At 43.2% G+C, this 27,504-nt stretch overlaps 2 protein-coding genes across 5 annotated transcripts; one reads left to right on the top strand and one right to left on the bottom strand.

Annotated features, from left to right (window-relative positions):
- Positions 1 to 2,536: 2,536 nt before the first annotated feature.
- cnot7 (CCR4-NOT transcription complex, subunit 7) lies at positions 2,537 to 14,829 on the top strand. 3 transcript variants are annotated; one of them, XR_003274058.1, is made up of 8 exons: positions 2,537 to 2,680; positions 7,795 to 7,918; positions 7,993 to 8,186; positions 10,132 to 10,293; positions 11,330 to 11,474; positions 11,608 to 11,718; positions 12,946 to 13,137; positions 13,344 to 13,410. XR_003274058.1 is itself a non-coding variant. In XM_026187745.1 (7 exons), exons 1-7 carry the CDS (start codon positions 2,616 to 2,618, stop codon positions 13,473 to 13,475), a joined length of 933 nt encoding a protein of 310 aa, XP_026043530.1. In that variant the 5' UTR covers positions 2,537 to 2,615; the 3' UTR covers positions 13,476 to 14,829. The 3 variants fall into 3 exon arrangements, 1 of the variants encoding a protein (XP_026043530.1); XR_003274060.1 differs by lacking the exon at positions 2,537 to 2,680 and adding an exon at positions 6,958 to 7,158; XM_026187745.1 differs by lacking the exon at positions 12,946 to 13,137 and having other exon boundaries at positions 13,344 to 14,829.
- Positions 14,830 to 14,881: 52 nt separating this feature from the next.
- zdhhc2 (zDHHC palmitoyltransferase 2) lies at positions 14,882 to 27,184 on the bottom strand. 2 transcript variants are annotated; one of them, XM_026187720.1, is made up of 14 exons: positions 26,697 to 27,183; positions 24,406 to 24,432; positions 22,697 to 22,791; positions 21,955 to 22,075; positions 21,707 to 21,776; positions 21,562 to 21,594; positions 20,319 to 20,439; positions 20,149 to 20,187; positions 19,851 to 19,983; positions 19,098 to 19,224; positions 17,707 to 17,799; positions 17,358 to 17,473; positions 16,159 to 16,226; positions 14,882 to 16,070 (listed from the first exon to the last, which is right to left on the bottom strand). In XM_026187720.1, exons 1-13 carry the CDS (start codon positions 26,821 to 26,823, stop codon positions 16,186 to 16,188), a joined length of 1,143 nt encoding a protein of 380 aa, XP_026043505.1. In that variant the 5' UTR covers positions 26,824 to 27,183; the 3' UTR covers positions 14,882 to 16,070; positions 16,159 to 16,185. The 2 variants fall into 2 exon arrangements, with proteins under 2 accessions (XP_026043505.1, XP_026043516.1); XM_026187731.1 differs by lacking the exon at positions 20,149 to 20,187 and having other exon boundaries at positions 26,697 to 27,184.
- Positions 27,185 to 27,504: the final 320 nt, after the last annotated feature.

The following is a 27,504-nucleotide window of genomic DNA, read 5'->3' as shown; positions in this document are numbered from 1 at the left end:
TAGCACATGGTTGTACATCATTGGCTGCAGCATCCGTTTCTCTGAGTGGTCCATTCAGAATCCATCCAAGTGCTGTCTTTACGGCATATGGACCATTGTCCTCACTTGGGATCACCTTCCATGGCTCCAATATGGTGTATTCTTTAGTTCCAATGAGAAGCTCCACTTCAGCCTCAATATGAGGCAACCTCACTTCGCGTAGGTACGGCCACTTGTCAACCTCTTTCTGGAGTGGGATGTTCTCTCTGGAAACAGGAATACTTTTCTGTGTGAAGACCTTTGACAGTGCGATAAAGTTGTTGTCTGCCAGACTGCTGACTTCCAATTCTGTGAGCACATAACTCTCCTCTCGACTTTTGGAATTAATGGTCCTCAACGTTAGCTCGGTTCGTCTGCCTTGCACCTTCAGCTGCCTTGCCAAGGCTTTGGTGCAGAACGATGCAGAGCTACCTGGGTCAATGAAAGCGTAAACCTCCACAGCCTTGTCACTCTTGCAGGACTTCACCCTTACAGGTACAATGGCAAGCACGCAGCTGCCTCCAGCCCCAGTACAGGCACTTGTCTCCTTTTCTTCAGACAACCCTGCTGGGCCTTTAGCAGTGCTACCCATATTGACCTCATCGGGAGGCTTCTCTTCCTCATAACTTGAGAAGTGCAACAAACTTGGATGCTTGAGTGAACAAACCTCGCACACCATCTTCTTTTTGCAATCTCTGCTCATGTGACCCTTTAGCAGGCATCCAAAGCAAAGTCCGTTTTTCTTCAAGTAGTCCACTCTATCCTTATGAGTCTCCTCTCTAATCTTGTAACACTCTTGCAGTGTATGAAGTTTCCCACAGAACATGCAAGGTCTTGTGAAGGCGCAGTTGAGTGAAAGGTCACTCTGGTTCTTACTAACTCTGCTTCTTTTGTCCATTTCTGAACCTTGGTTAACCTTGATAGCAAAGCTGCTCCCATGTCTAATGTCTTTCTTCAACTTATTTCCTTGCTGTGGCTTTTTTATAACCTTGTCTGACACTGCTGTTTCAAGATCGCCAAAGAGTGGGTCGGACATGATCTTTGCTTGGCGTTCAACGAAGGCCACCAGCTCTGTGAATCTTGCTCTGTTGCAGCGCCGCTCCTGGATATCATATGCATGGACTCTCCAGCGCTCTCTTATTTTAAATGGCAACTTGGAAATGATGACCCTCATAGTTGCAGGGTTGTCCATCTCTTCCATATAGTCCACATCCTCCATAGCATTACGACAGCTCACCAGGAATACAGAGAATGCGCTCAACGCCTTTCCATCTTCAGCCTTAATTTGTGGCCACTTCGATGCCTTCTCAATTAGCGTGCCAGCAATCTGTAACTCATTTCCATATTTATCTTGAAGCAGCTGCAAAGCCCTTTCATACCCCCGATGTTCAGGCATATGCTGACAACTCCTCACAAGATCACGAGGCTCGCCTCGAGTATACTGCTCCAGAAAATATAGCTTGTCTGAATTGCTATCAGCTCTGGTGTCAATAGCGTGCATGAATGCCCTCATAAACGACCTGTATTCCAAAGGATCTCCGTGGAACACTGGCACATCCCTTTGTGGTAACCGAGCCAGCTGTTGGTTCTTTACAAGCATCTCTGTGATATCTGCCTGTTTCTGCATAACTTGATAAAGCTCACTTGGTCTGGTCTCCTGAAGTGAGACACCATCTTGGCGTTGGCTCGGCCCCTGCAGTGGAGTTCTATGTGTCTTAGGCATGGCCCCTGCTGCAGTACTTGGATCACCAGGATTCCTCCAAGAGGCAGACCTCTCTATCTCTGTTGGCTTCCCTGGTGTGTGTTTTACGTTGCCATGACCATTTTCGTTATTCATCTTCAGGAGGTCACGACGTGGCATTACCGTAAGTCTGGTTTCACTCACTTGAGACTTAACTCCTTCACATTCCTCATACACTTTCACTTTGGCAGTAGACACTGCAATGGCTGTTTCAATTTCCAGTCTTTCCTTTGCAGCTTTAATTTCTGCTTCTTTTAACTCTAGAGCCTGTTTTTCTTTCAGAGACGCTGCTCGTGCCATCAGAGCTGCTCTGTTAGCTTCTTCCTTGACGCGCTCCGACGATGCTGTCGACACCCTTGACGTGTTGGATACTTTAGACTTGTTTGACACTCTAGATGTTTTTGACACTCTGGATGCACTGTCCATGGGAGTTATCTCTTGATCACATGTTTGTATTTCAATCCATGTATTAACTCTATTAATGAACTGCAAACATCGTTCTGACATTGGCTGAAACCAAAGTTGTTGGTCAGCCTCCTTTTCCTCCTCATCTTTAATACACAGCAACACTGCATAATTGCATTCTTGAAACTCTTCATACAACTTCTTGTAAACTTTCAGTGCCTCTCTCACATCATTTACAGCCGGCAGAATTTCATGGCTCAAAAGTCGCTCAGTTTCATCTTCTTGTGCTGTCACTTGTCCTAATTTGCCTCTTCTCACCTTTGTGAGCTGATGCAGTTTGAACTCCAGACCTTTGTCTGTCATCGCCCTCTGGCTGCCATCACGCGTAACTACACCCACACTGTCATTAATGTCGTCCGCCATTGTAATCATATAACACCGCTAAGCCGTAATGATTTTCTTCGGCACAGCTGTCGGGTGGTGTACTGCACAAACTCCTTTATGCTACTTCCACAGGTAAGATGCATCTGACAAAACACCTTTTACTTAGCTGTTCGCCGTGTTGTTGTATGTAGGCGTCCTTATGCCGACGATCCGGTGACTTTTCTATGTCTCAGTCGGTGGCTCCACCGCGGAAAACATTCCTCCGTTACTCGCTAGTTTTTTGACTTTTATGTAGTGGCGAATTTCTGTCCCAAGCTTCGAAAAAATAATTCTTCCACTTCTTAATGTGAGCTGTTCAGATTTATTTCTGACTCGTACATACAAACAAAAGATGTCACGGTCAAAAAACTATTTGCTGCTACAGCGCACACTTCCATTGCCGTCCTGGCTCACTCTAACCTGCTACAACACATGCGCTGTAATGTTTTCTTACCCGACACAAATTAAACACGCAGCATTTATTCTCTAACAACATATCATACAAAATTAAACATGTAACAATAACTGAAACAGTATCAAAAATATTTCTCTACAGATTGGCTCTAACAAGGAGGTAAAGACTGCGGTTGACTGTTGTTGAGGAGATCCTACTGCTGGAAAAACTGAAACTACAGACTGAGCATGAAAAGAGCACGTTTTAAAAGACTGGGACAAATGGTTGACATATAAAGTGAAGGAAGGACATAAGTAATTTTAATTACTAAAAGAGACAGATTTGATTCACACTGCAGGCTTAGGACTGTTTATATGTTTATGTATCTATTTTTTAGTCTTAGATAGCTTCCAGTTTTGTTCTGGCGTTTTCCTAATTATCATTATCTTTTTATGCTTAAACAAAGCAAAACAAATTCAATTCAATTTTATTTATATAGCGCCAAATCACAACAAAAGTCTCCTCAAGGCGCTTCATAGATACAGAGAAAAACCCAACAATCATATGACCCCCTATGAGCAAGCACTTTGGCGACAGTGGGAAGGAAAAACTCCCTTTTAACAGGAAGAAACCTCCGGCAGAACCAGGCTCAGGGAGGGGCGGGGCCATCTGCTGCGACCGGTTGGGGTGAGAGAAGGAAGACAGGATAAAGACATGCTGTGGAAGAGAGACAGAGGTTAATAACAGATATGATTCAATGCAGAGAAGTCTATTAATACATAGTGCGTGAGAAAGGTGACTGGAAAGGAAAAACTCAATGCATCATGGGAATCCCCCGGCAGCCTACGTCTATTACAGCATCACTAAGGGAGGATTCAGGGTCACCTGGTCCAGCCCTAACTATATGCTTTAGCAAAAAGGAAAGTTTGAAGCCTAATCTTGAAAGTAAAGATAGTGTCTGTCTCCCGAATCCAAACTGGAATCTGGTTCCACAGAAGAGGGGCCTGAAAACCGAAGGCTCTCCCTCCCATTCTACTTTTAAATACTCTAGGAACAACAAGTAGGCCTGTAGAGCGAGAGTGAAGTGCTCTAATAGGGTGATATGGTACTACAAGGTCATTAAGATAAGATGGGGCCTGATTATTTAAGACCTTGTATGTGAGGAGCTGGACTTTGAATTCAATTCTGGATTTAACAGGAAGCCAATGAAGGGAAGCCAAAACAGGAGAAATATGCTCTCTCTTTCTAGTCCCTGTCAGTACTCTTGCTGCAGCATTTTAGATTAGCTGAAGGCTTTTCAGGGAGTTTTTTGGACATCCTGATAATAATGAATTGCAGTAGTCCAGCCTGGAAGTAATAAATGCATGAACTAGTTTTTCAGCGTCACTCTGAGACAGGATATTTCTAACTTTAGAGATGTTGCACAAAGAAGGTTTTAAGAAATTATAATAGGAATAGTAATGCATATTTGTTTACATGATTTATAAAAGGAAAGGGAATAGTAGAGGTGGGCGGATCAATCCAAATACTGATAGTATCTATATCAGCGCTGGTGCTGGTATCAGATTAATACTAGCATGATAGGATCGAGGCTTTGTTTCTATCCCCTAAGTTCAGTATGTAGCCCACTGAATTGCATATATATTATGCAATATATAAATACTATAAATGCAATTATTTAAAAAACATGTTTATATATACATATATATATATATATATATATATATATATATATATATATATATATATATATATATATATATATATATATATATATATATATATATATATATACATACACTCAACAAAAATATAAATGCAACACTTTTGTTTTTGCTCCCATTCCCCATGGGATGGACATAGAGACCTAAAATTCATTCCAGATACACAATATAACCATCCCTCCCAAACAGTGGTCACAAATCAGTCCAAATGTGTGGTAGTGGGCACATCTGCTATATTGAGATAATCCATCCCACCTCACAGGTGTGCCACATCAGGATGCTGATCTGACATCATGAGTAGTGCACAGGTGTACCTCAGACTGCCCACAACAAAAGGCCACCCTGGAATGTGCAGTTTTGTCTCACAGCAAAATGCCACAGATGCCACAAGCAATGAGGGAGCGTGCAATTGGTATGCTGACAGCAGGAATGTCAACCAGATCTGTCGCCCGTGCATTGAATGTTCATTTCTCAACCATAAGCCGTCTCCACAGGCATTTCAGAGAATATGGCAGCACATCCAACCGGCCTCACAACCGCAGACCTCGTGTAACCACACCAGCCCAGGACCTCCACATCCAGCAGGTTCACCTCCAAGATCGTCTGAGACCAGCCACCCAGACAGCTGCTGGAACAATTGGTTTGCACAACCAAACAATTTCTGCACAAACTGTCAGAAACCGTCTCAGGGACGCTCAACTGCATGCCCGTCGTCCTCATCGGGGTCTTGACCTGACTCCAGCTCGTCGCCGTAACAGACTTGTGTGGGCAAATGCTCACATTCGATGGCGTCTGGCACGTTGGAGAAGGTGTGCGCTTCACGGATGAATCATGGTTCACATTGTTCAGGGCAGATGGCAGCTGAGAATGTCCCAGTTCTTGCATGGCCAGCATACTCACCGGACATGTCACCCATTGAGCATGTTCGGGATGTGCTTGACCGGCGTATACGACAGCGTGTACCAGTTCCCACAAATATCCAACAACCTCGCACAGCCATTGAAGTGGAGTGGACCAACATTCCACAGGCCACAATTGACAATCTGATAGACTCCATGCGACGATGTGTTGCACTGCATGAGGCAAATGGTGGTCACACCAGATACTGACCGGTTCTGGGTCCCCAGACCCCCAATAGCGCAAAAAACTGCACATTCCAGGGTGGCCTTTTGTTGTGGGCAGTCTGAGGTACACCTGTGCACTACTCATGATGTCAGATCAGCATCCTGATGTGGCACACCTGTGAGGTGGGATGGATTATCTCAATATAGCAGATGTGCCCACTACCACACATTTGGACTGATTCGTGACCACTGTTTGGGAGGGATGGTTATATTGTGTATCTGGAATGAATTTTAGGTCTCTACGTCCATCCCATGGGGAATGGGAGCAGTAACAAAGGTGTTGCGTTTATATTTTTGTTGAGTGTATATATATCAAACATGCACTATGAAAGATGTCTGAATGTTTTTGTGTTGACTGTCATGTCTGTTTTATTTATCACCTACGTCACATTTAACCAGCAGAAGCTGACCAACAGTGCTTCAAAGACAGACATATTTACCTTCCAGGTCACCAATAAAATGCAGTTTCAACAAAAGCTGAATGGTGTTTTTTGTTTTGTTAACTAATTATTGTGACGATTTAGTGACCATTAAAATGTGTTCAAAATTTGCAAACTGATGATAATTCATTTTCTAAATCATGACACACTGCTCTACCGTCCATAAGCTGCTGGTATAGATTCAAATTAATGTAATACGGAGCCTGTATTTACTTGGTTTCGGATCAATAAAAAAACTTGGAGTATTCCACAAGACTAGAACTTAGTTGGTTAAGGTTAAGGTTAAAGTATTCTTAAATGTATGAATGTGATTGGATTAGGAGAATAAAATGCTGCAATATATTTGTCACAATCATAACCAAATTAGTTTTGATTGTGATTTTTTAACTTTCTTTTGTGGTAGAAACCGAACTTTCTTCTAATCATTTTCTAGAATAAACGTTGCTGCTGGGTTGGTCTTTTTTTGGTGTTCATACTTTGCTGACAAAAGTAAATAATAATATTAATAACAACAACATTATTATTGTTGTTGTTGTTGTTGTGTTTTTATTTACTGAAATGACTTTTATTCATGTATTCATTTTCATTATACTGACTGGAGCACTAGTGCATATCTAATATAGTAAAAAAAAAATTAGTACAGTTTTCAAGGGCTCTGTGCTTAAGCTATACTTACACACGTATATACGCGTATGACGTTGCTGTGTTACGTGATGACGTCCAGTTGTAGGCTCAGCTATGATGGCAGCCGTAGGTTGACATCAATACGATACTGAATATAAAGTATTTAAAAGTTAGCGGAAACTCCCCCGACACTATAACGTGGAACAAACTAACAGTTTTCTGATAGTACACGCTTAAAACACACACCCGCCCGGTTTGGGGAACGGTAAGTTAACGAAGCTACGTTCACCTTTGCTGTATCAAAGTGGCGCCGAGTGTGTGTCTGTGTGTGCGTGCTTGCACCAGTCTCTTTCATGTTCTGCACACAGTCTCAGTTATCTGTGAGCTAGCTGTCCACTTGCAGGAGCTGCTTTGTCTCATTACAGAGCTCCTATTCCTCCTGCCCGTGTTAACTAATGCTAGCTCTGCAGCCTGCTAACTGTTGCAGGTAACCTAGCTAGCCGAAGTGCTGCCGAAAACCCGAGCTAATGCGAAGAGCAGTCGGCTAAGCCCGTCCTGCTCATCATGAGGAGATAGCTGCTCCTCCCACTGGTTCCCTTTATGTAACAACAGTTAGCATACATTATACTAGAATAGAAACACTAACTGCGAGTAAAGTTAGCTTCCCCAGTGTACCACAAGCAGGCTAAAGTTATTTCCTGTGCCCAATATAGAAGCCTCATTTGTTTTCAGTCAAGTGCTGTGTCAGGAATCCTTCTGTGCCTTTGGTTTAGGTGTTAAAGTGCACTTGTTCAGCCCCCTTTAATGTAATATGCTGACCTATGACAGTACACTTATGCACCACGTTGCAGATGTTGTGTTTATATTCAAGTACAATTCTTTGTCTCCTTGCATGGTGAAGTGGCACTATGCCCGCAGCTACTGTGGATCACAGCCAAAGAATATGTGAGGTTTGGGCCAACAACCTGGAGGAGGAGCTGAAGAGGATACGACATGTCATTCGAAAGTACAACTACATTGCTATGGTGAGTGGTGCCACAGTCGCGGCGCCTCTCCGTGCCCACATTTCCGTTGTTCATCGTGACTCGTCTGCTTGCAGGACACGGAGTTTCCAGGTGTTGTAGCCAGACCGATCGGAGAGTTCAGAAGCAACGCTGACTATCAGTACCAATTGCTGCGCTGCAATGTGGATTTGCTCAAGATAATACAGCTGGGCCTCACATTTATGAACGAGCAGGGGGACTACCCACCCGGGACGTCAACGTGGCAGTTCAATTTTAAGTTTAACCTCACGTAAGATTGCAATCCGGTCTGTCTGTCTGTTGTATTCCTGCTGGAGCCCCATAGATGGATTGATCAGCTGATAACGGCCCATCAGTGCGTGCAAATAGTAAATCCTTTCTTGACTTTTTTTTTAAACTACATGTTATACATACGAAGATGCTCCATTGTTTACAGTACTCCTGGCTCGTTCTTAAGTATAATAAACAGACAGCGTTCACTGCTGCTGGAAAGACAGAGATGCTGTCTTGCTTGTGAAATACTGTAACTGCACACACTACTGGGGTTTTGACTCCCTAAAAACCAGCAATACAAAGTTCCCCCAAAATCCTTCTACTGATCAGACTTTATTTTTCTCGTATTCAATTTAGATGTGTCCAGATTTGCAGTTAACTGCAGTGTGGACATGCTGTTGCTGTCTGCCTTCTGACAGTAAGAAAACCGTGCCATGCCTTTACTCACTACTGTAGTGTGGCACTGTATCCATCTGTCAATACAAAATGTTGAGAGATTTATCTGATGGGCTTGATCCGCTTTGTGTGAATGCATTTGACAAAGGACTTGGATGTAAAATAAGTTTGTTTCTTTCTGTGTAAAAGTCTCCACTCCAGCTTTAACGGGACATGAATCGTTTCTACATGCAGGCCCGACTGTAAATATTTGGACAGCTTTTGGTCTACGCACTGTTTCAATATGACACTAAGTTTGAAATAAAACAATTAATACTACACTACACTGCCAAGTCTCAGCTTTAATTTTGAGTATTGCATTAAAACTATAGAGAGAAGTGTGTGAGACAGGGGCCCAGAGTTTTGGTGCTCAAAAGTTATTCAAATACACACAAAATCATTGTGTTTGCAGTTTTGTAAGCGACTGCTTTGAGTTTTTGACTTAAAGACAGTTGCAGATGCTTTGTAACCTCCCTGCTGATGATCTCCCAGTCCTCAACTGCTCACGTACAGCTCTTTGCTGCTTGTGTCAGCTACCGCCACCTTTTGGAATGGCGCTCAATCAGAGGGCTGACTCGGCCAGTCGAGAATTTTCCTTCTTTTTACTCTTGTAAGCCTTTTGGTTTTATGTAGAGGATTGTAGTCCTGCTGAATAATGAAACATCCAACAGGTTCTGATGCAATTGGCTGAATGTAAGCACAACTCTGCATTCAACGTATGGCTTCTGCCAGCAGTGAAATCATCAACACCAGTGAGCCAGGGCGTTTGGCAGGGTTACGTGCACGAATCCTAACAGAAGCCCTTCGATGTTAGATGATGATGTGGCATTTTATGTTCCAAGCTTTTCCCTTCCTAGAGATGTTTAATCATTTTAATAGAGGTAAATTTTGGTTTGATCAAACAGAACGTGGTTCCAAAACACTACTTTATTTCTTTTTGTACATTTTTTGCAAACTGCAGCCTGTCAGTGGTGAGAGCTCTGAAGTCATGGACAGGGAGTCGTTTCTTGAAGGAAAAACATGTACGCTGCATCCTGAAGTGCATTCATAGTTTGTTGCTACCATCGATATATTTTTTCTGCGGATCCACAAAAGACCCAACCAGCTGATTTTGGCAATCAACGTTTTCTTTTAGTTTTAGTTTTTATTTGAACAGAGGATATTCTTCTAGTACATTTCTGTTTAGTTTTGTGGCTTTCTTTTTCTTCACTGTTTGCAGTTTAGGTGCAGTGTGTTAAAGGGTTTGATCTCCCTTACATTTTTGTAATATTCATCTAAACCTACTCAAATGAATCCTGAGACTTGGCATTTTAATTTATTACACTTTTTTTTTTGTCCCCCAGAAAAAAGCTGTCCAAATTAAACATGAGTTGATTGTCTAATGTTGTAAAATTTCGTACGGCCAGTTTATTTGTCATTCAAGAGCAACATTATAATCCCTAAACTTAAACTGATTACTGACCTGTTACCTAGTTGACTTTGTTGTTTGTGACTTTCTTCCCCTTTAGAGAAGATATGTATGCACAGGACTCCATTGAGCTCCTGACCACTTCAGGGATTCAGTTCAAGAAGCACGAGGACGAAGGCATTGAGACGCTTTACTTTGCAGAGTTGCTGATGACATCAGGTGTGGTGCTCTGCGACGGAGTCAAGTGGCTGTCTTTTCACAGGTATTCTGCTCTGACTTAATCTTCGCAGTGTCATTAGTAACACTTGTGTTTACCTGCTGCTTTACATCCAGAAACTGGCTTATAGCTATTTTATACACACATGGCAGCAAAGGCAGATTTCCACAATTTTTTACTCTTTAATAACAAAGCACTTATTAGAAACACAGCGTTTTACCTTTGGTACACTATCACCGAGTTTGAATATTATATATTACCTTTGTAAAAGCTCTTCAAATATGAGTGTTTGAACCAAATTACATGTCTGCTGAGCTGTTCAGACATGCTGTTTAGTTTCAATTTGAAATTATATTTAACCTGTCAAATAGTTTTGTCTTGTCTCGTCTTTTTAATAAGAAATGTTACAGAGCACCAAGATTATTTAGCCACAAACGTGTTAACACCAAAAACACAGCACTGTGCCGTCTTTCTTTGCATGTTGCTTCCAAGCAGCCAGACTTGCTGTCAGGCTTTCTAAAGCTCCTTCAAACTTTTCCTCTGAACACTGACGACTTTTTCACTGATTTTTTTCAAGTGTTTGTACCTGAAAATATTCAGAGGAATGTTTTTTTTTCCTGTTTGTTTGTGAAGCCATTTAGCACTGACCTCTGAATCGTCCTAGCATTAAATGCACCTAACTCAAGAGATGAACCAGTGTTGTAGCCACATCTAACACACTACTTTGCAAAGAACTGGTTTTAACTACTAACTTAACTACTTTGTTACTAGCAGATTTTCACAAAAACACATCATTTGTTCTCATTTTTATGTATGAAAAAATACCAAAGAGAAAAAAAATGGGACAAAAAAACCAAAGATTGGGTTTGAAGGTCACTGATGTCACTTTTATTCTCGTCTAGTTTTCTCAGTTGCCACAATGGAATTTATAACTACAGTGTATTTTTATTTCAATGTTTCTTTGATATGAAACTCTTAGTTATCTTTGTTTCCTTGGAGACTGAAAGTGATATAGTATTTGACACCAGCTGCTGTGCTCCTAAGCAACTTTGTTAAAGTGTGTGCTGTGTGTGTTTTACAGTGGCTATGACTTTGGATACCTGATTAAGATTCTGTCCAACGCTAACCTTCCTGAGGAGGAGGTGGACTTCTTTGAGATTCTTCGCCTGTACTTCCCAGTCATTTACGATGTCAAGTACCTCATGAAGAGCTGTAAAAACCTGAAGGTGCTTCTATAAATATTCCAGCAGCATGCACGCAGCATCTCCTGCTTTATTAATTTAATCACCTTGATTTCTGATGCAATCCCTCAGGTTTTACTTTGACTGCATGCACTGATCTCAAGTGTGTTGCTTTCAGGGTGGGCTTCAGGAAGTAGCTGAGCAACTAGAGCTGGAGAGGATTGGACCACAACATCAGGCTGGTTCGGACTCTTTGCTCACAGGCATGGCTTTCTTCAAGATGAGAGAGGTACGTACCCCGTGTTCGAGAGTGGAGAGGATCAGAATAAGGACCCAGTTTATAATACAGGTTAACACGTTATCAACCCAAAACTCAGACGTGTTTAATACATGTAATCAGTTTAAAAACTTCAGTCTCTGAGAAAGGCTGAGTGTAGGGTCAACATGAACATAGAGCTGGGGACACTGTAAAAATGGCTTCAAGTCCTAAACCGTTAATGGAGTACTTTTGTAAAACTCTGTGATTTAAAGTCTGCACTTCACTCACATCCTGATTGTTTGACGACTGATCTGACCATAAACTCAACAGTAAAGTGTTTAATGTCATAAATAATATTCAATTCAATTAATACAGTACCAAATCACAACCACTGTCACCTCAATAATACATACAGAGAAAAACCCAACAATAATATGACCCCCATGAACAAGCACCTTGGTGACCATGGGAAGGAAAAACTCCTTTTTAACAGGAAGAAACCTCCAGCAGAAGCAGGCTCAGGGAGGGGCGGGGCCATCTGCTGTGATTGGTTGGAGTAAGTGAAGGAAAACAGGATAAAGACATGCTGTGGACGAGAGCCAGAGATTAATAACAGATATGATTCAGTGCAGAGAAGTCTATTAACACATAGTGAGTGAGAAAGGTGACTGAAGAAGAAATACTGAATGCATCATGGGAATCCCTCCGCCTATTACAGCATCACTAAGGGAGGATTCAGGGTCACCTGGTCCAGCCCGAACTATATGTTTTAGCAAAAAGGAAAGTTTGAAGCCTAATCTTAAAAGTAGAGATAGTGTCTGTTTCCCGAATCCAACCTGGAAGCTGGTTCCACAGAAGAGGGGCCTGAAAACTGAAGGCTCTCCCTCTCATTCTACTTTTAAATACTCTAGGAACAACAAGTAGGCCTGCAGAGCGAGAGTGAAGTGCTGTAATAGGGTGATATGGCACTACAAGGTCATTAAGATAAGATGGGGCCTGATTATTTAAGCCGTTGTATGTGAGGAGCCGGACTTTGAATGTAATTCTGGATTGAAGTAAGCAGTAGGCTGGTTTTCCCATAGCAACCAGAAAAGTCCCCACCGTGCTGGCCAAACCTAATAATACAGGTTTATTGCGCTTTGATAGAGGTGGGCAGATCGATTCAAATATCGCAAGTATCGATACTAACGCTGGTACTTGTATTGGATCGATACCAGCATGAAAGAATTGATACTTCACTTTGTTTTTCTTCTCTAGGTTCAGTGCGTTACTCCCAATCATCAGAAAGTAGACATGGCAGTGCAAACAGCGCTTCTTTCACACAGGCTCCACCCCCTCCTCCCTGCTCTGCTGTGTTTAGTTGTTCTGAAGTCATGTGACTTGAATGCTTGAGGAAGCATAGTGTTGACCTTGAATGAAAGCATTACAAACAGTAATGTGTGTTGGAAGGTTTGTTTTATTGTCTTAAATAATTATTCTGGAAAGTTATACCACTATGATATCAATATCACCAATACCAATAACTGATATCGGTAATTTTGGACCTTTATTTACTTGGTACACTTTGACGTGATCTTTTTTTCACACTTTGTGTGTTATCCTAACCACTAATCGATTGTATTATTGTGTGGGTTTTTTTGTAATCCTTCCCATAGATGTTCTTTGAGGATCATATCGACGATGCAAAGTACTGTGGTCACTTGTACGGGCTCGGCTCAGGCTCCGCCTATGTCCAGAACGGAACCGGAAACGCCTATGAAGAAGAGGCTAACAAGCAGCAGTCGTGACATCGCTCCGAAACTCTTCCCATCCTGCACTTCACACCCAAAATCAGTGCGGCTCTGACGCCAAGCTCCCGAGTGACAATAATGATGGAAGAAGAAAATAACCTACACGTGCATCGTTTAGCAAGCTGTTTCTCAAGTTTCTCATAGGCTCTGCTCACTTTAGACCAATGAATATGATGGTCCAAAAAAAAAAGAATCACCGCTGTCCTCACACATGCAAACAACTGCATGTTTGAGTTTAGTCTTTTATTCCTAAGAGGCAGCGTAGACGGCGTGTGGTCGGTTCAGTTCAATTTAACATGCTTAAAAAGGTGGGATTTTAGTTTTCCTAAAGTGTTCTGTAGAAATGTTTTGCACTTTAAAGCTCTAACCTGATTTTATAAGGAAAGCTGAAAATGTTTCCGGTGTGTTTGTGTGTCTCTCTGGCCTCTTTGTTGCCTTCTCTATGTTCCCATTTCACATTGTGAACATGTAAAGCTGTACGATCACAACTCTCACCACGCTCAGCCTTAATAATAACTGCATTCTTATCTTTTAACTTTTTAATTTATTGGCATGGACTAGTTGCCCCCATTTCAACACTAAGTCCACACAGATTTCCTCTCTGATAGTTGGGGTGTGTTTACATGCACTTGAATCTTGAGGATTTTTCTAATCGGTCCCGTTAATGTTAAGTTTATAACGACCCGAGTAAGAGCTAAGTCCACTGTAATAAGCCTTTTAAAGCGGTGCAGACCATAAAGCAAGTGGATGCCATTTCTTTATTATCAGTTGGTCAGAATGGATGCACACTGATGTGCGTGTAAACATTATGGATACACATCACCTCAGCCAACCAACAAAAATGTGTTGGGAAGAAAAACAGAATGAAAGCTGTAGGAAGTGCCGAGGTAACCACTGAGTAACCACCAGAGAGTCAGTTTTTGTTTTAATTTATAGTTTTAGTGTTGAAATAAAAGAAGAGGAATGTTTTACTCGAAGTGACGGTGCTTTTTTAACAAGCGGGAGTTCATTTGTAGTTCTGACCTTTGAATTAGACTTTTTGTGCTTTTTGGTTCCCTTCAAGTGTTGCTTTTCCAGTTCATTCATGCCGCATAAAACTGCCGCATGTACAAAAGAAACAAAAACAAGAATAAACGCTGTTGTTGAATAGTATCCTGAACTTGCATAGGTGCGTGTTAAAGCGTAGGCTCACGGCTTATTAACCTCCGGTGACAGAAACTCGACAGCTGAAGCACTTCCCTCTTTCTGCAGTACGTCTTTCTCTCACTGTAACCGAGTCGAAGAAGAATATGCAATAAAAAAGAGGAATGTTTTTAGATGATTTTGTAAATAAAGGCTTGAAATTTTTCTACCATCGTATCTTTCAGTGGCTTCGCGTTCTTCCATTAAAGAATCGAGTGAGACCGAAGATGAGCTCATTTTATTCTTGTAAGGCATCACAACTGTACAGTACATTGCCTCTCACATCCATATAGTCTTTAAGTCATACACAGAAGAATAGAAAAATAGAGATCGAACACTGACTGTCACTATGAAGCTTTTTGTTTTGAGAAGAGCGTACATTCTTTAATTTTCAGTGACGCTTTTAATCGTTTCCAGCCTCAGAAGGTCAAAGTGAACCACACGAAGCGACCGGAGCAGATTTTTTTCTTTTCTTTTTTTTGCTCTGCAGTACATCCACAACATGTGAGATATTAAAACAATCAACAGAATCTGCAGCAGCATCGCACAAAGGCTTGTTTTTGCTGGCGGGCCCTTCATAGACAGAACAGTCGGGAAGCTTTTTGGCCAGCAGTTTGACGTCAGACTGTAGGACATATTTGGCAGGAGGGGGGACTGGGGGAGGGGCGCTGTCATACGCACAGAGCACCACCAGCTTTTAGGTGTGACGGCAACATCCTCATATATGCTATAAAGATCTAGCAGAGCCCTTATTGGAATTTAATTACTACTAACTACTCTTTTCTGTGGTGGGCGGGGGACACGTTCACTTCACAAGGTGTGTTTGCGTTGACATCCTGAGATGAGAGCATGCATCATTTCATCAACTTGCACAATACTCAACACAGCGGGTGGAGAAACCTGCCCCCAGCCCCTCAAACGACAAAAAAAGAAACAGAAAAAGAAAAATGTCTGAAGGAATGTCAGTTATATAGCACATTAACATCACTACTAATCTATACTCAGAGCAAACATTTGGCAAACTGCATCTACTCGAGCGCTACGCTGTGAGAACGACTGAAAACGAACAGACTTGCAGACTTTTGAACTGGGACGTACAAAAGCAGCTCACTTATAGTTCAAAGTGCAAAAAGTCCGCTCTTCTGTTGCTGCTCTGTGCTTGTCTGTATAGAAAAAAGAAAACGGGATAATTGGAATGCAGTTTCAAATACGGTCGACTTGTTCCAACTTTCAGGCAGCAGCAGATAATAACGATAAGAGAAGTAAATGACGATTATTATGTTTTCCTCCGGTTTGTTAGCGAAGTCAGTCTCTCATAAGCATGGTGCACTAATGGAAAACGACAAATATGATGTCACCACCACGTCACGTTCTGATAGGCACGGACACAGAGGAGGGGGCAGCATAGACCTGCGAGACAAAACAAGGAAACGTGAATTTTAAAAATATAATCCTGAATCTCATTCTGCAGGTAAGGTGTGCGTGAGCGTAAACATACTTTTCTGGTTTGTAGTGTCAAACGTGGTTACGCCTCGTTCTCTATGGTCATCCCTGGGTTACTGGCACCTGAATCAAACACACAGGTGGAACATTACTCAACATCTTGGAGTGCAGTACTGTGCAAAACTCCTGAGCTCGCACTCAGTTTTTAACATTTTAACTGGAAAATGGGAAATAGGTGCAGCAATCCATGACTGATGGTGCTCCACACACACACATATATTTCACTGCACTGCGTGTTTGGGATTTTTGCCATGCAAAAAAGAATAATAATTCCATAAATTATGACAACATCCCAAACACGACCGAGGGGAATCCAGCCCAAACCATTACAGAGCCTCCAACGTGTTTTACTGATGGCTGTCAACACAACCGTCCCTCCTGTACGGTGGCCCTGAGTGGACAAAAACAGACTGCAACTTAAGAAAACACCAGCAATAAGAAAAACGCTGCAATAAGAAAAACGCTGCAAAAGCACACAAAACACAACGGAAATAGGAAAAAAGAAATAGAAAAAACGAAAACAAATAGGAAAAAACAGATTTCCAAAAGCAAGGGAAGTGTTTTTGGGGAGACAATAACTCGACGGACCAGTTGCAGGAACCAAAATATGCTAGGTGTGTGTTAATCTGATGATTCATATAATACTGATGACGAATTTTTAGGCTAATAGTTAGGCTAACACACTTACCTCTCATCTTTTCTTTCCTCATAAAACCGATAGATCCTCCACTTCTTTTAAGTGTCTCCCAGAGCAATTCTTAGCATATTTTGGTTCCTGTAACTGGTCCGTCGAGTTATTGTCTCCCCAAAAACACTTCCCTTGCTTTTGGAAATCTGTTTTTTCCTATTTCTGTTTTCATTTTTCCCCTTTGTTTTGTGTGCTTTGCAACGTGTTTCTTATTGCTGGTGTTTTCTTAAGTTGCAGTGTGTTTGGCCTCTCAGGGCCACCGTACTCCTGACCTCCTTCGCACATACTAACAATGTTTTGAGCCAAAATTTTCAAATTTGCATTCATCACCCCATGAGGCCTGATTTTCAGTCTGGTTCGTGTGATTTGGCATACCTCAGCCTTTGATCAATAGCTACTAAAAAAAACCATTCCTCTGAAAATGAGTGGCTCAAGACCTTGGTACAGTGCTGCTGTTTTATCATCAAGCAGCTGCGGAGAACCCTACAGAAGGAGCATCATCTTACCCTTTCTGTCCTTGTCCGTTGCAGTTTCATTCTCTGACCAGGAGGGGGTGCTGGTGAGCAGACGACTCTGGCTTTCTCTGAGTGGTTTGGAGGGGAACTGACGGCCCTCTGCTGCACTAAGATTACACAAACAGAACCGGGGGTGAAAATCAATGCAAAATGTTCCTGTAATCTAAACCTGGAGACCCATCACTGATAATGGAGCTGCTAACAGGTGATCTATTTTCTTGCATAATTAAATCTGCACAATTGATAAAACCCCTATAGGCTAATATGCAGCTGTGCAGACTCTGTTTCTGTAAAGTACTCGAGTTCACATATTAATTGGATGGTGTTATTTTTTACTCACCTCTTGTTGGCTGGGTTGGAGCCAGTTGGTGAGGAGGGCTGCTCCGGATCCAGATTCACCAGGCAGGTTGGGAACGAACAGCCATCGCCTAAACTGTAAGGCCACCAGACAAGAAGAAGCACAGTTGTCATGATCCAATTACTGCAGATTGTAAGTGTTCTATGTTATGGATGCATATTTAAGTTTAAGCAGATTCTGTTAAAGCAAACCTGTGTATGTTTTTACTGAATATGAGTCCCTTGAAATTATAGGATTAAAAAAAGCTAAACATTAAAGCATGTATGGATAATCAAGGCAGGAAAACGACTCTGCAAAGTTAGTTATGCAATGCAGTGTTGTTAGGTAACACTAGCCACCAAAAACTGCTATTCATACCAACCGCTGTGAAATGCTAAAAGCTGCAGTTCCTCTAGTGGCCACTTGAGCCCGCCACCAACATTCCGTCAAACCCCATCGACTACAGTGTTAAAAAAAATCCAACTTTACAGCACAAATAAGCACGGTTACAGCTTTTCTCTTTAAAACATCAGATATTTACATTTAAATAACAGCATAGCTTGGCGTGTAGTTAATTGTAACGTGACATCCAGGAAGTCCATGTTCCATTTTTATCGCAGGTCAGATTCTTGTTACTTTGCAGTTCATATAGCTGTCACTGCCAAATTGCTGTATAGTCACAAAATAATATTTAAGCTGCAAAACTGGAGCATCAGCATCAACTCACAGCGGTGATGTTGCTGTTTCCTGAGATCTAATGCTCTGCTGCTGTCTCTTCTGGGACTTTCTGTCTCTTTTGAACCATTTTGTTTCAAACTAAGTGGCGATGCTCAGCAATCCCTGAGCTCACTGCTGACTTCATTCATTCACGGCTGCTTTGACAACGTTGTGTTTAAATATGCTAAAATAATTCCCTAAACTGCTTCTTTTTTTTACAACATTGCCTGAAGGACATGATTATGAAGAAGATAAATGTGAATTCCCCACATGACTGTAAGTGTAAATGTTAATGCCGGCATTATTCAGAGCTGGTTTTGATCTAATAATATAACATTCTGAATAGGCTGTTTGTATGACTTTACTTAAGATACCAGGGGGAAAAAAAACATAAAAGAATGCTCTGATATCATGCTTGGACATTTTTCAGTCACATATTAGCCTCTCAGCAGGTGTGGGATGATTATAATTCTACTGATCACATTATTGTATCCTGAAGCAGCTCCTCGAGTCTCTGACCTGATTGCTCTTCAGGCTAGACTGAAATTTTAGTGGTCATCGGGGTTTATAAACTGTAAAATAACCCTCTGTAGGCTGGTGTTAATCATTTATGACTGGTTCAAATGCTTTGTCTGGTATTTGAGAAGTGGTTTTCAAGCTGCTTTTGATGAGCTCACCTGGAGAAGACAGGGATTGGCCAGTATTTGACTTCATCGCCAAACACCTGGCGGAAGTTCTTGCTGAAGCCCAGACTGAAGCCGTTCTTATCTGTGCCGTGACGAAACACAGGAGAACGCACTGCCTCTGTAACAGCAGATGAGGAGAAGAAGAAGAAGAATTAGAAACACAGCACTCCCTCCTCAGCCTCTGCACAATCTGCTAATTTTAAACTGGAGCTCGATCAAACAGCGGATCATCGCGGGACCCGCTCAGGCTGAACTGTGGCATCGAGAAAACAACTCTGAATCAAAGTGTCTTTGTTGTGCAGGAAAAACTAGATCTCAGGCTGTTTCGCCAGGTGTGACTTCTCCCTCTGAACACCGTATCAGTGTCTCTTACTAAGCTGCTTACTGCTCCCAGCCTTGTGTCTTTGCATTACACTGTAACATACTCCTCTGGATAATCCACTCTCCTCCACGCACAGGGACAAAGTGTGCCACTGTGCACGCATAATGGGAAACTCCTCTGTCTGACAGCAGCCCAAAGAGGCTCATCAAGGCAGTGTGCTGATGAGAATGGTGACAGATGGAGAAAGGGGGGAAAAAGGCATACAGCATCCTTCATCATTAGTGCAAAGACGATGCTGTGCAAACAGAGGAGGCAGATTCCTAGAAAACAGAGCGCTGGTGTCCAGCTGAGGCTTTGCAAACACTGCGTCAAAACTCAAAACACACAGACGCACGCATGCGGGCGCGGAGGACGCTACCTACCGAGAGTGGATCTGTTCTTGCAGACGAGCCAGCAGTGATAGATGAAAAGCGAAGCCAGGCTCACGGAAAACATGGAGGCCGAGAAGAAGAGGAAGAGGATGTGGAACTTTGCCTGAGTGTCTGGGAGGCCGTTCTGAGAAGGGAAAAACACACACACACACTTTAACAGAGCTACACCGGCACAAAGCTGACACAAGAATAAACTAAATCTCATCAGCGGGTTTTCTCTAACTGGAGAGACTTCAACTAGCTGTTTTAAGGGAAGCAGTCTCTAATTTAGTAGCTGGTTGGTTCATACCAGGTATTCTTTTAGGCGGAAATGTGCTCTACCTCCAGCCTTGTGAAAAAGGGTAAAACATAAATATTCATCTGTGATTAAACAAGTTGTTTAAAAACAACAACAGCAACAACAACAACAACAACACATTCACGCACGGACATATTACACCATGATCGCTTCGTACTTACAGTCCAAAACTTGATGAAGTACTGAAGATCCGTAGCAGTTATAAAAAGGCAGTAGAGTAGCGAGTACAACAAAAACAGCATGAAAAACTTGTAGTTGGCGAATCCCACACAGTTGTTCACCCTGCAAAATAACGAATGGATGAAAGGACGCAGGCTGCTGATGGAAACGATTGTATGCACACTTCAATATTCCTGAGACAATTCGGACACCCTTTACATCGCTGTGCAGAGCAGCAGGGATGGGCTAGGGGGAGGGACCTTTTTTAATGTTAGGTAATGAAACTAAGCCGACAGAAAGCAGCTGTTACATTTGTGTCTATTATTTCAGCTTTTTAAAGGGGTTTTTATAATAAAAACGCATAGCTCAGTCAACAAAAGGGGAAGATACAGTCTGCCAGGCAGCAAAGTGACAGAAATGTAGTGTTTCTATCAGGTGTTTGTGAATTTGTTTGTGTTTTTTAGCTGGAAAAATCATCAACCAGCAATTAGTCCTTTTAACCAATCAGAGGCCAGCACAGGTGTGTGTGGTTTCACTCCCAAATAAAACCAGCTAATTAAATAAATAACTAGAAATCTCAGATTTTATTGCTTCATGTCCCAGTATAAACTATATACACAGTTCCTACTGATTCTCCTGTTTTTCCCCTGAACACCAGATATGGTGCATTATTCACAAGAGAGCCAACAAGCTGATCGTGTTTACCAAAAATTAGACACACTAGGATTGGATTTGTCTTGTCTCCCTCTGCTGCCAGAACCAGCTGGTAGCTTCGAGTATCAAATCAAGCTGTTTGTGCATCTACGTCAGGGGTGGGAAACTTTTTCTGTTTTTCCAGAAGGCTTTACTGACTTAGATAAAAATGAAAGCTGGAACACCGAATTGAAATTTGCTCAGAGGTGATGATGAAATTATTGGAAGCAGAAATGAAAATTCCACCAAAAAATTAGTCTATATTTTTTTCCACTAGCCTGATATGCAACACTTCCATTATGAAACTGTTAAGGGCAGAGTGGGCTGGGCTGTGTGGTCTAAACGAGGCCTGTTTGCTAGTTATCTTGAATGCTCTGGCAATGTGGTGCAATCTCAGTATGATGGATTGCAGTGAAACTCTATTGCTGTGGGGCTTTACTGAAAGGGAATTTATATCGCTAAAGAGCATAAGTGCACGTGAGTACAGCGGTGCACTAATGCAGTGTCAATAATCCAATACTGTGTGTTAAATAAAAGACAGTCACTCCATACCAGGGGCAGTGGTGATCCATCTTCAGGATGCATCTGTAACACAGCAGGGTGAGACGTCAGTGAAACTGTGAGTAACTCTCTGTGCACCTGCGTGCGGCGAATAGTGCGGTCTGTTCTCTAAAGGTGCATGAGCGAGGAGCCGTACTTATCACAGACTGAACAGTGGTGACATCGATCAGGCTTCAGCAGCTGGCAGCGGTCACAGAAACGGATTGCTGAGGAGACACAGCCAATTCAATCACACAGCCGTCAGCAGCAGTACCAGCAGCCTCTCCTAACTCCTGACCACAGACTAACAAGGTGACAGGCGCTGAAATGAGCTCTGAGAGCTGCGCGTCAGTCTAGACTATTCCAGCTGTTCTGCCTCAGCGGCACCGCGTGCCGTTACTGTACCTCCGGAGTTGGTGCGGGTGTAGATGGGCAGATCCTTGGCTATCCTCCTCAGGATTTCCTGCTGAGACTCTCCCCGATCTTCACGCTCCAGCAGCTCCTTGTCAGAGTGGGACAGGTGAAACTATGGAGGGCAGAGCACGGAGGGAAAGGCAAACAACACCTGTGATTTATCAGCAGACCAATCTCCCATCACTGCTGTTCACCGCCCCTTTGCATTTGTTAAAACCGATTGAATTATTCTGCCAGACAAGCCCCATGCTGTGTGAGAATCAGTAATGCGGGAATTTCTACTACTGTGAAAGCCAACTTAGCAGGGCACTTTCTTCCATTTGTTTCTGGGTTTTCTTTTGGTGTTTTTTTTGGGGTGGGGTGGGGGGCTTTCTCCAGCCCTCGCAGCCACCGGGACAATTTATAACCGAACACTGGAAACAAATAACCATAACAAACAGCACAGCAAATGTAAGTCTGGACTTTTATTCCAATGATTGCTGCCTGCGTGTCTGCGGTTCGCCTCTGTGGAAATTGCAACCGTGGCTTTTCTCTTAAGATGTATGCATGCGTTCACCCCGCGGGGCTTAAGTGCTGTGGCCAGGATCAGAGCCATTAAGAGTGCAGATCCAGGCACTTCCACTGGAGAGTATTATTAGTCTAAATGCAGCATTCAATCACACGGGGAAGCGCTAAACTACAGCTTCCCTTCACACTGCGACATGCACGCTGCGTCACGGTCGGACACACTCACCTCCTTCAGGGGGTTCATGGGCTTGGTGAAGATGGTTTGCCAGTACGCCCACACAAACATGATGAAAACGACATGGTACACCAGCAAGTATACGACTGCAAGCAAAAACAAGAAAGAAGAACACCAGCGTCAATTTTCAGCGGTGCACGTACACTCCATTGAACAAGAACGATGTTGGTGATTCAGTTTCGCCTTTTTCATTGGAAAATCGGTAGAGTATTAAAAATCAGCCTGCGGTAATTATTATTTGTTGTTGTGCCAAACACTGGGACGGTGTAAATCAAAGTGAAGGAGAAATCGGGCTCAATGAACAAGTTGTATAAACTCAGCATTGAGCCAATCATGGCTTCAGTATGCAGCTTAATTACTTTTAAGATGCCTTAAGTGTGTGCTGATGGAAATTTTATTGCAGGCACAGAATCCATTTACAGAGAGTCTCTTTGATTATTTCCTCTGCTAAAGCGAGCGCCAGGGTGGAAGTGTGCCATTGCTGTTTGTCAGCAAAAACAACTGAGCTGAATTTCATGAAACTTGGTAGGAAGCATGTGAAAGAGAGTCTGGAGGTGGAGGTATGCTCTGGAGAGAAGAAGAATGAAAATCTATAGTAGAAGCAAGACAGAATGCATCTGCGTGAATAGTGGAGGTATAACAGTGGAGATGCAAGGAGGTAGTGAAGGTGGATGAGCTTAAATGCCTGGTGTCATCCAAAGCAACAGACAATGCATAAGAGAGGTGAAGAAGAGAGTGTGGGCAGGGTGGAGCAGGTGGAGATGAGCATCAGGGGGTTTGTGACAGAAGGATAGCATCAAGAAACAAAGGGAGGGTTTACAAGATGGTAGTGAGGTTATAAATTGTAATAAACTATAAGACAGGAGGCGGACTTGGAGGTGTCAGAGTTGAGGATGCAAAGGTTTTCATTGGGAGTGACCAGAATGGACAAAAACAGCTCAGGTTGGAGATTAAAGCTAAAGAGGCAAGGCTGAGATGGTTTGAACGTGTGCAGAACAGGAAAAAGGAGGTTGAAGATGGAGCTGCCAGGCAGGAGGAAAACAGGAAGACCTCAGAGAAGGATGTAGAGAAGGAGGACATGCAGAGGGCTGGTGTGACAGAGGAGGACGCTGGAGGCGGGGTGAGATGGAGGCAGATGATCTGCTATGGAGACCCCTAAAGGGAGCGGCCGAAGAGAGACAAAGACGCAATATAATTAAAATTGAACTGAACTGAGATCAGTTTCATGTAACTGGAATTTTCCAACTATGACAATGAAGTTTACAGCGTAACAGCTTAATAGGTCTTCTGACAAAGCAATTAATTTATATTTCCATGCATTTTAACATTATTTAGCCATGTTTCTTTTTTAAAAAATAGGTGGAATCTAACCTGTCGGTGACATTAAATGCTACTAGTTATCAGGATTTATCCTCTGGAGAGTCTGAATATTTAACTCCATCCAACTTCCCTCCTTAAAAAGACTGCTGAAAACAAACCACTCCTGTCTTCATTTGGTGTCTTTGAACTTACCTCCATATTGTGAAATGCACACTAAATAAAAACCTTTAAACATACAGTTTAATGACAAAACCCAATGGCACATTTCCAGCTGGAGGGCTTACCTTTGCAAAGACTAAAAGGCCACTCAGCTCAACACCTAACAGAGAACAGCTGCCTCATGGAGCTCAGGATGATAAACGCCATTATAAAGCACTTACCCTTTTCTCCTGTGTCTTCAATGGACTCTGAAGAATGGAAAGGGAAACAGTGAAAAGGCACAGTCAGACTACCAGAAACAGATTTTTCACATATGCATTTCTTCCTTAACTTGGGGATGACCCACGTGTGGGGTGGTTCTCATTGTGACTGTCAACATGCTCGGCCATCAGTCAGCGCCTGAATTGAAATCAGCAAAACGGAGAAACGCTGACTCTGTAGAGCCTCCGTCCCAACGTCGGGTCTCACACCAGTCACAAAATCAATATGCAACACGCTCCCTGTCAAACAGTTTGACTCATTGTTCCTCCATAGCTGAGCATTGAGTACAGGTAGTGAAAAACAAAGGAGCATCCTGCACAGCGAGTGTGTCTGTGTCTGAGTGTGTGAATTCCCACTGAAGGGACCGGGTGAAGCTGGAGGCTGACAGGAGCGCCTGGATGAGCATCCCAAAAAAACCTGCACACGGACACACGGACACACACACACCTTCAGCGCTGGACTAAAACATTAGAAAGGCAGAGGTTAAGACCTGTTGGGAAATTTCCTGTTGGTGTTTTTTACATTTACCTCAAAGCAATGATTAGTTAAGCATACGGAATCATCTATCTTTGGCAATCAGGCAGTAACGCAGCGTGCACACACACACAGACACTCAGAATAGGTGAGCCAAGGAGCTGAATCGTGGCACACAGTCAAAAACTGTGTGCATGTTGCCATGCCAGCATAAAAACCCCAGAGTCTGACGGTGTGTGTGTTTGATTAAGGACATGTACATGGATCAGCGCTCCCTAATCGTGTTTGCATTCCTGACAAAAAGTGTCTCCAAAAATGGACAAGAAGCTAAACAGCATCTGACTTCAGTTCTTTAACAATCTTTAAAAGGCGATCGATTGTTCAAAAGGCTGATGTTGTGGGTGGGGGGGGGGGGGGGGGGGGGGGGGTTGCAGGAAAGTGGGTCAACCTCAGATAGCTTGGGGGTGAATTATGTAAGCCAGACAATGGGATTAACATGAGCTGATGAGCGAGCTGTATCAGCTGATGATGCTTTCACACAACTGACTCTGTGTATGGCTGCGGAGAGCACGCTGGCCCCGAGCGGCCACTTTCCTGGCCTGCTGCTGCTGTTTTCATCAGCCCGTTCCATGTGACCCGAGAGCATCGCTGTTGTTTCCCCGTTGTTCAGCAAAACAGTGCAGTTTTATAAAGAAAAGGCTATTTTTCTATTCCCCTGAAGTAATGAAAGAAGTCTTGTGGGTGGCGGCAGACACGTGGTGACCTGTAATTCTAGAAGAGGTTCATCGTGGGACAGGATCTAGCTGCTGTGTCATGACACTATGACTCCTGCACACTCTAAGCTCTGGTGTCTGTCTAAATTTGGAGAAGATCAGATAAAGGATCAATCAGCCAGAACATCAAACTGCTTCTGTTTGGTCTCATTAGATGTTCTCCATTATTGTGCCCCCCCCCCCCCCCCCCCTTCTTTTTTTCCCCCTTTTTTGTGACAGAGCAGATTTTCTTTCCTTGTGGTCTGACAATGTGCCAAATGGAGCACAAGAGTAGGCTGCCGAGACTCCACTGAGACATCCTAGAAACCATTACTCACTATCCAGGTCAACTTTGTGCTCACTGTTCACCGAGGAGGCTCGCCGTCTGTAACCGCGCCACCCAATAATCAGCTGCAGGAGGGGAAGTGAAGGAAGGATGACTGACTAAAGCCATAAGAGACTTTTATTGCTATAGGATAATGCCTGCAGTGTTTGTCACACGATGAAGCTACTGCAAACTGAACCTGAAGCTATTACAGTAAGACTTTAAGATAGTGCTGATAGAGGCGTTAGAATCAGATAATCTGAGACAGATGGTCCAATCCCAATCTCACACCCTGTGCTACATACTTCATAATAAAAGCAGGCTGCACAGTCCTCCAGTTGCACTGTGAAAATACACATTTCTCACTTGCCTGCAACAATATGCTGACAACTGGCTGAAGTGTTGTTGTCATGTGACTGTCCACACACACACACACACACACACACACACACACACACACACACACACACACACACACTGCGTGAACAATAAAGACATTCTTGTGAATGCCAAAATAAAATAAATAAATAACAAGCCTGATTCACAAACTGCTGAAAGGGAAATGTGTTTCCACCCAATCTCAAAAAATCCACACACACACACACCAGTTAGGGGCATTTCCCCTTTCCTCACACACACTCTCTCTCTCTCTTACACACACACATCATCCCCCCTTACTACCGAGACAGCTCATTCTTACCTATGCAAAGCTGCAAAACATACGCGTAGTATGACCACGCCACTATCAGAGCGATGAACAGGACCGGGATCCAGTACAAAACTCTCTGACAGCCTCGCTTGATACTACGCGAGCCCGACGGTGCCATAGTCTAGGAGCGGATCATTTCCCGTGCGCATTCGCGTGGTGCTCTCCCCTCTTCTCCCCCGCTGCGTGTGTGTGCGTGTCTTCCCGTAGACTGTCACTGCATCGTAGCTCCGGCTCTGATCAGCCTAATCGACAGCTCAGACGCAACATCCTAAACCAGCCTCCCGCCCTGCCTCCTCCTCCTCCTCCGCTGCTGGTGGTGGTGGTGGTGCTGCTTGCACCGCTCTCCCCTCTGATCGTCCTGCTCGACTACTAGTACAGACTACAACAACACATCAGACGGCTCACGCACACCTGTGCACGAGCTCAAGCACACATTCACTACGAGTCCGCGCTCGCCTGCTTCCCCACAGGTTGCCATGACGTCCGCGGGATGCTGCAAGCCTGGCACATTTTTCAGCGCGCGCAGAAAATGGGTTCAGCAAGTTCAGACGGACTCGTGCGCGCGCGCCGACTACAAATATAGGTCCAGTCTACACAAGACTGTGAGGTCAGTTGTACCTCTCTGGTCTGTTTTATTTTTTTGTTCAGATGGAGTGAGTGATGTGATTCAGCTCCTTCCTCACACACTCATCCTGCTCTCTGTGTTCTTGTTTGTTTGTTCGCTCTTCTGTCCCTCTCTCTCTCCGTCCTACCTTTGTGTTTAATCATTGCTTGACAGTGGAGGCGGAGGTCTGCGCGA

This window comes from Astatotilapia calliptera, chromosome 2 (assembly GCF_900246225.1).
Source record: "Astatotilapia calliptera chromosome 2, fAstCal1.2, whole genome shotgun sequence".
Lineage (NCBI taxonomy): Eukaryota > Metazoa > Chordata > Actinopteri > Cichliformes > Cichlidae > Astatotilapia > Astatotilapia calliptera.
The sequence above is the reverse complement of the archived record's forward strand: the minus strand, read 5'-3'. Positions and strand labels throughout refer to the sequence as shown.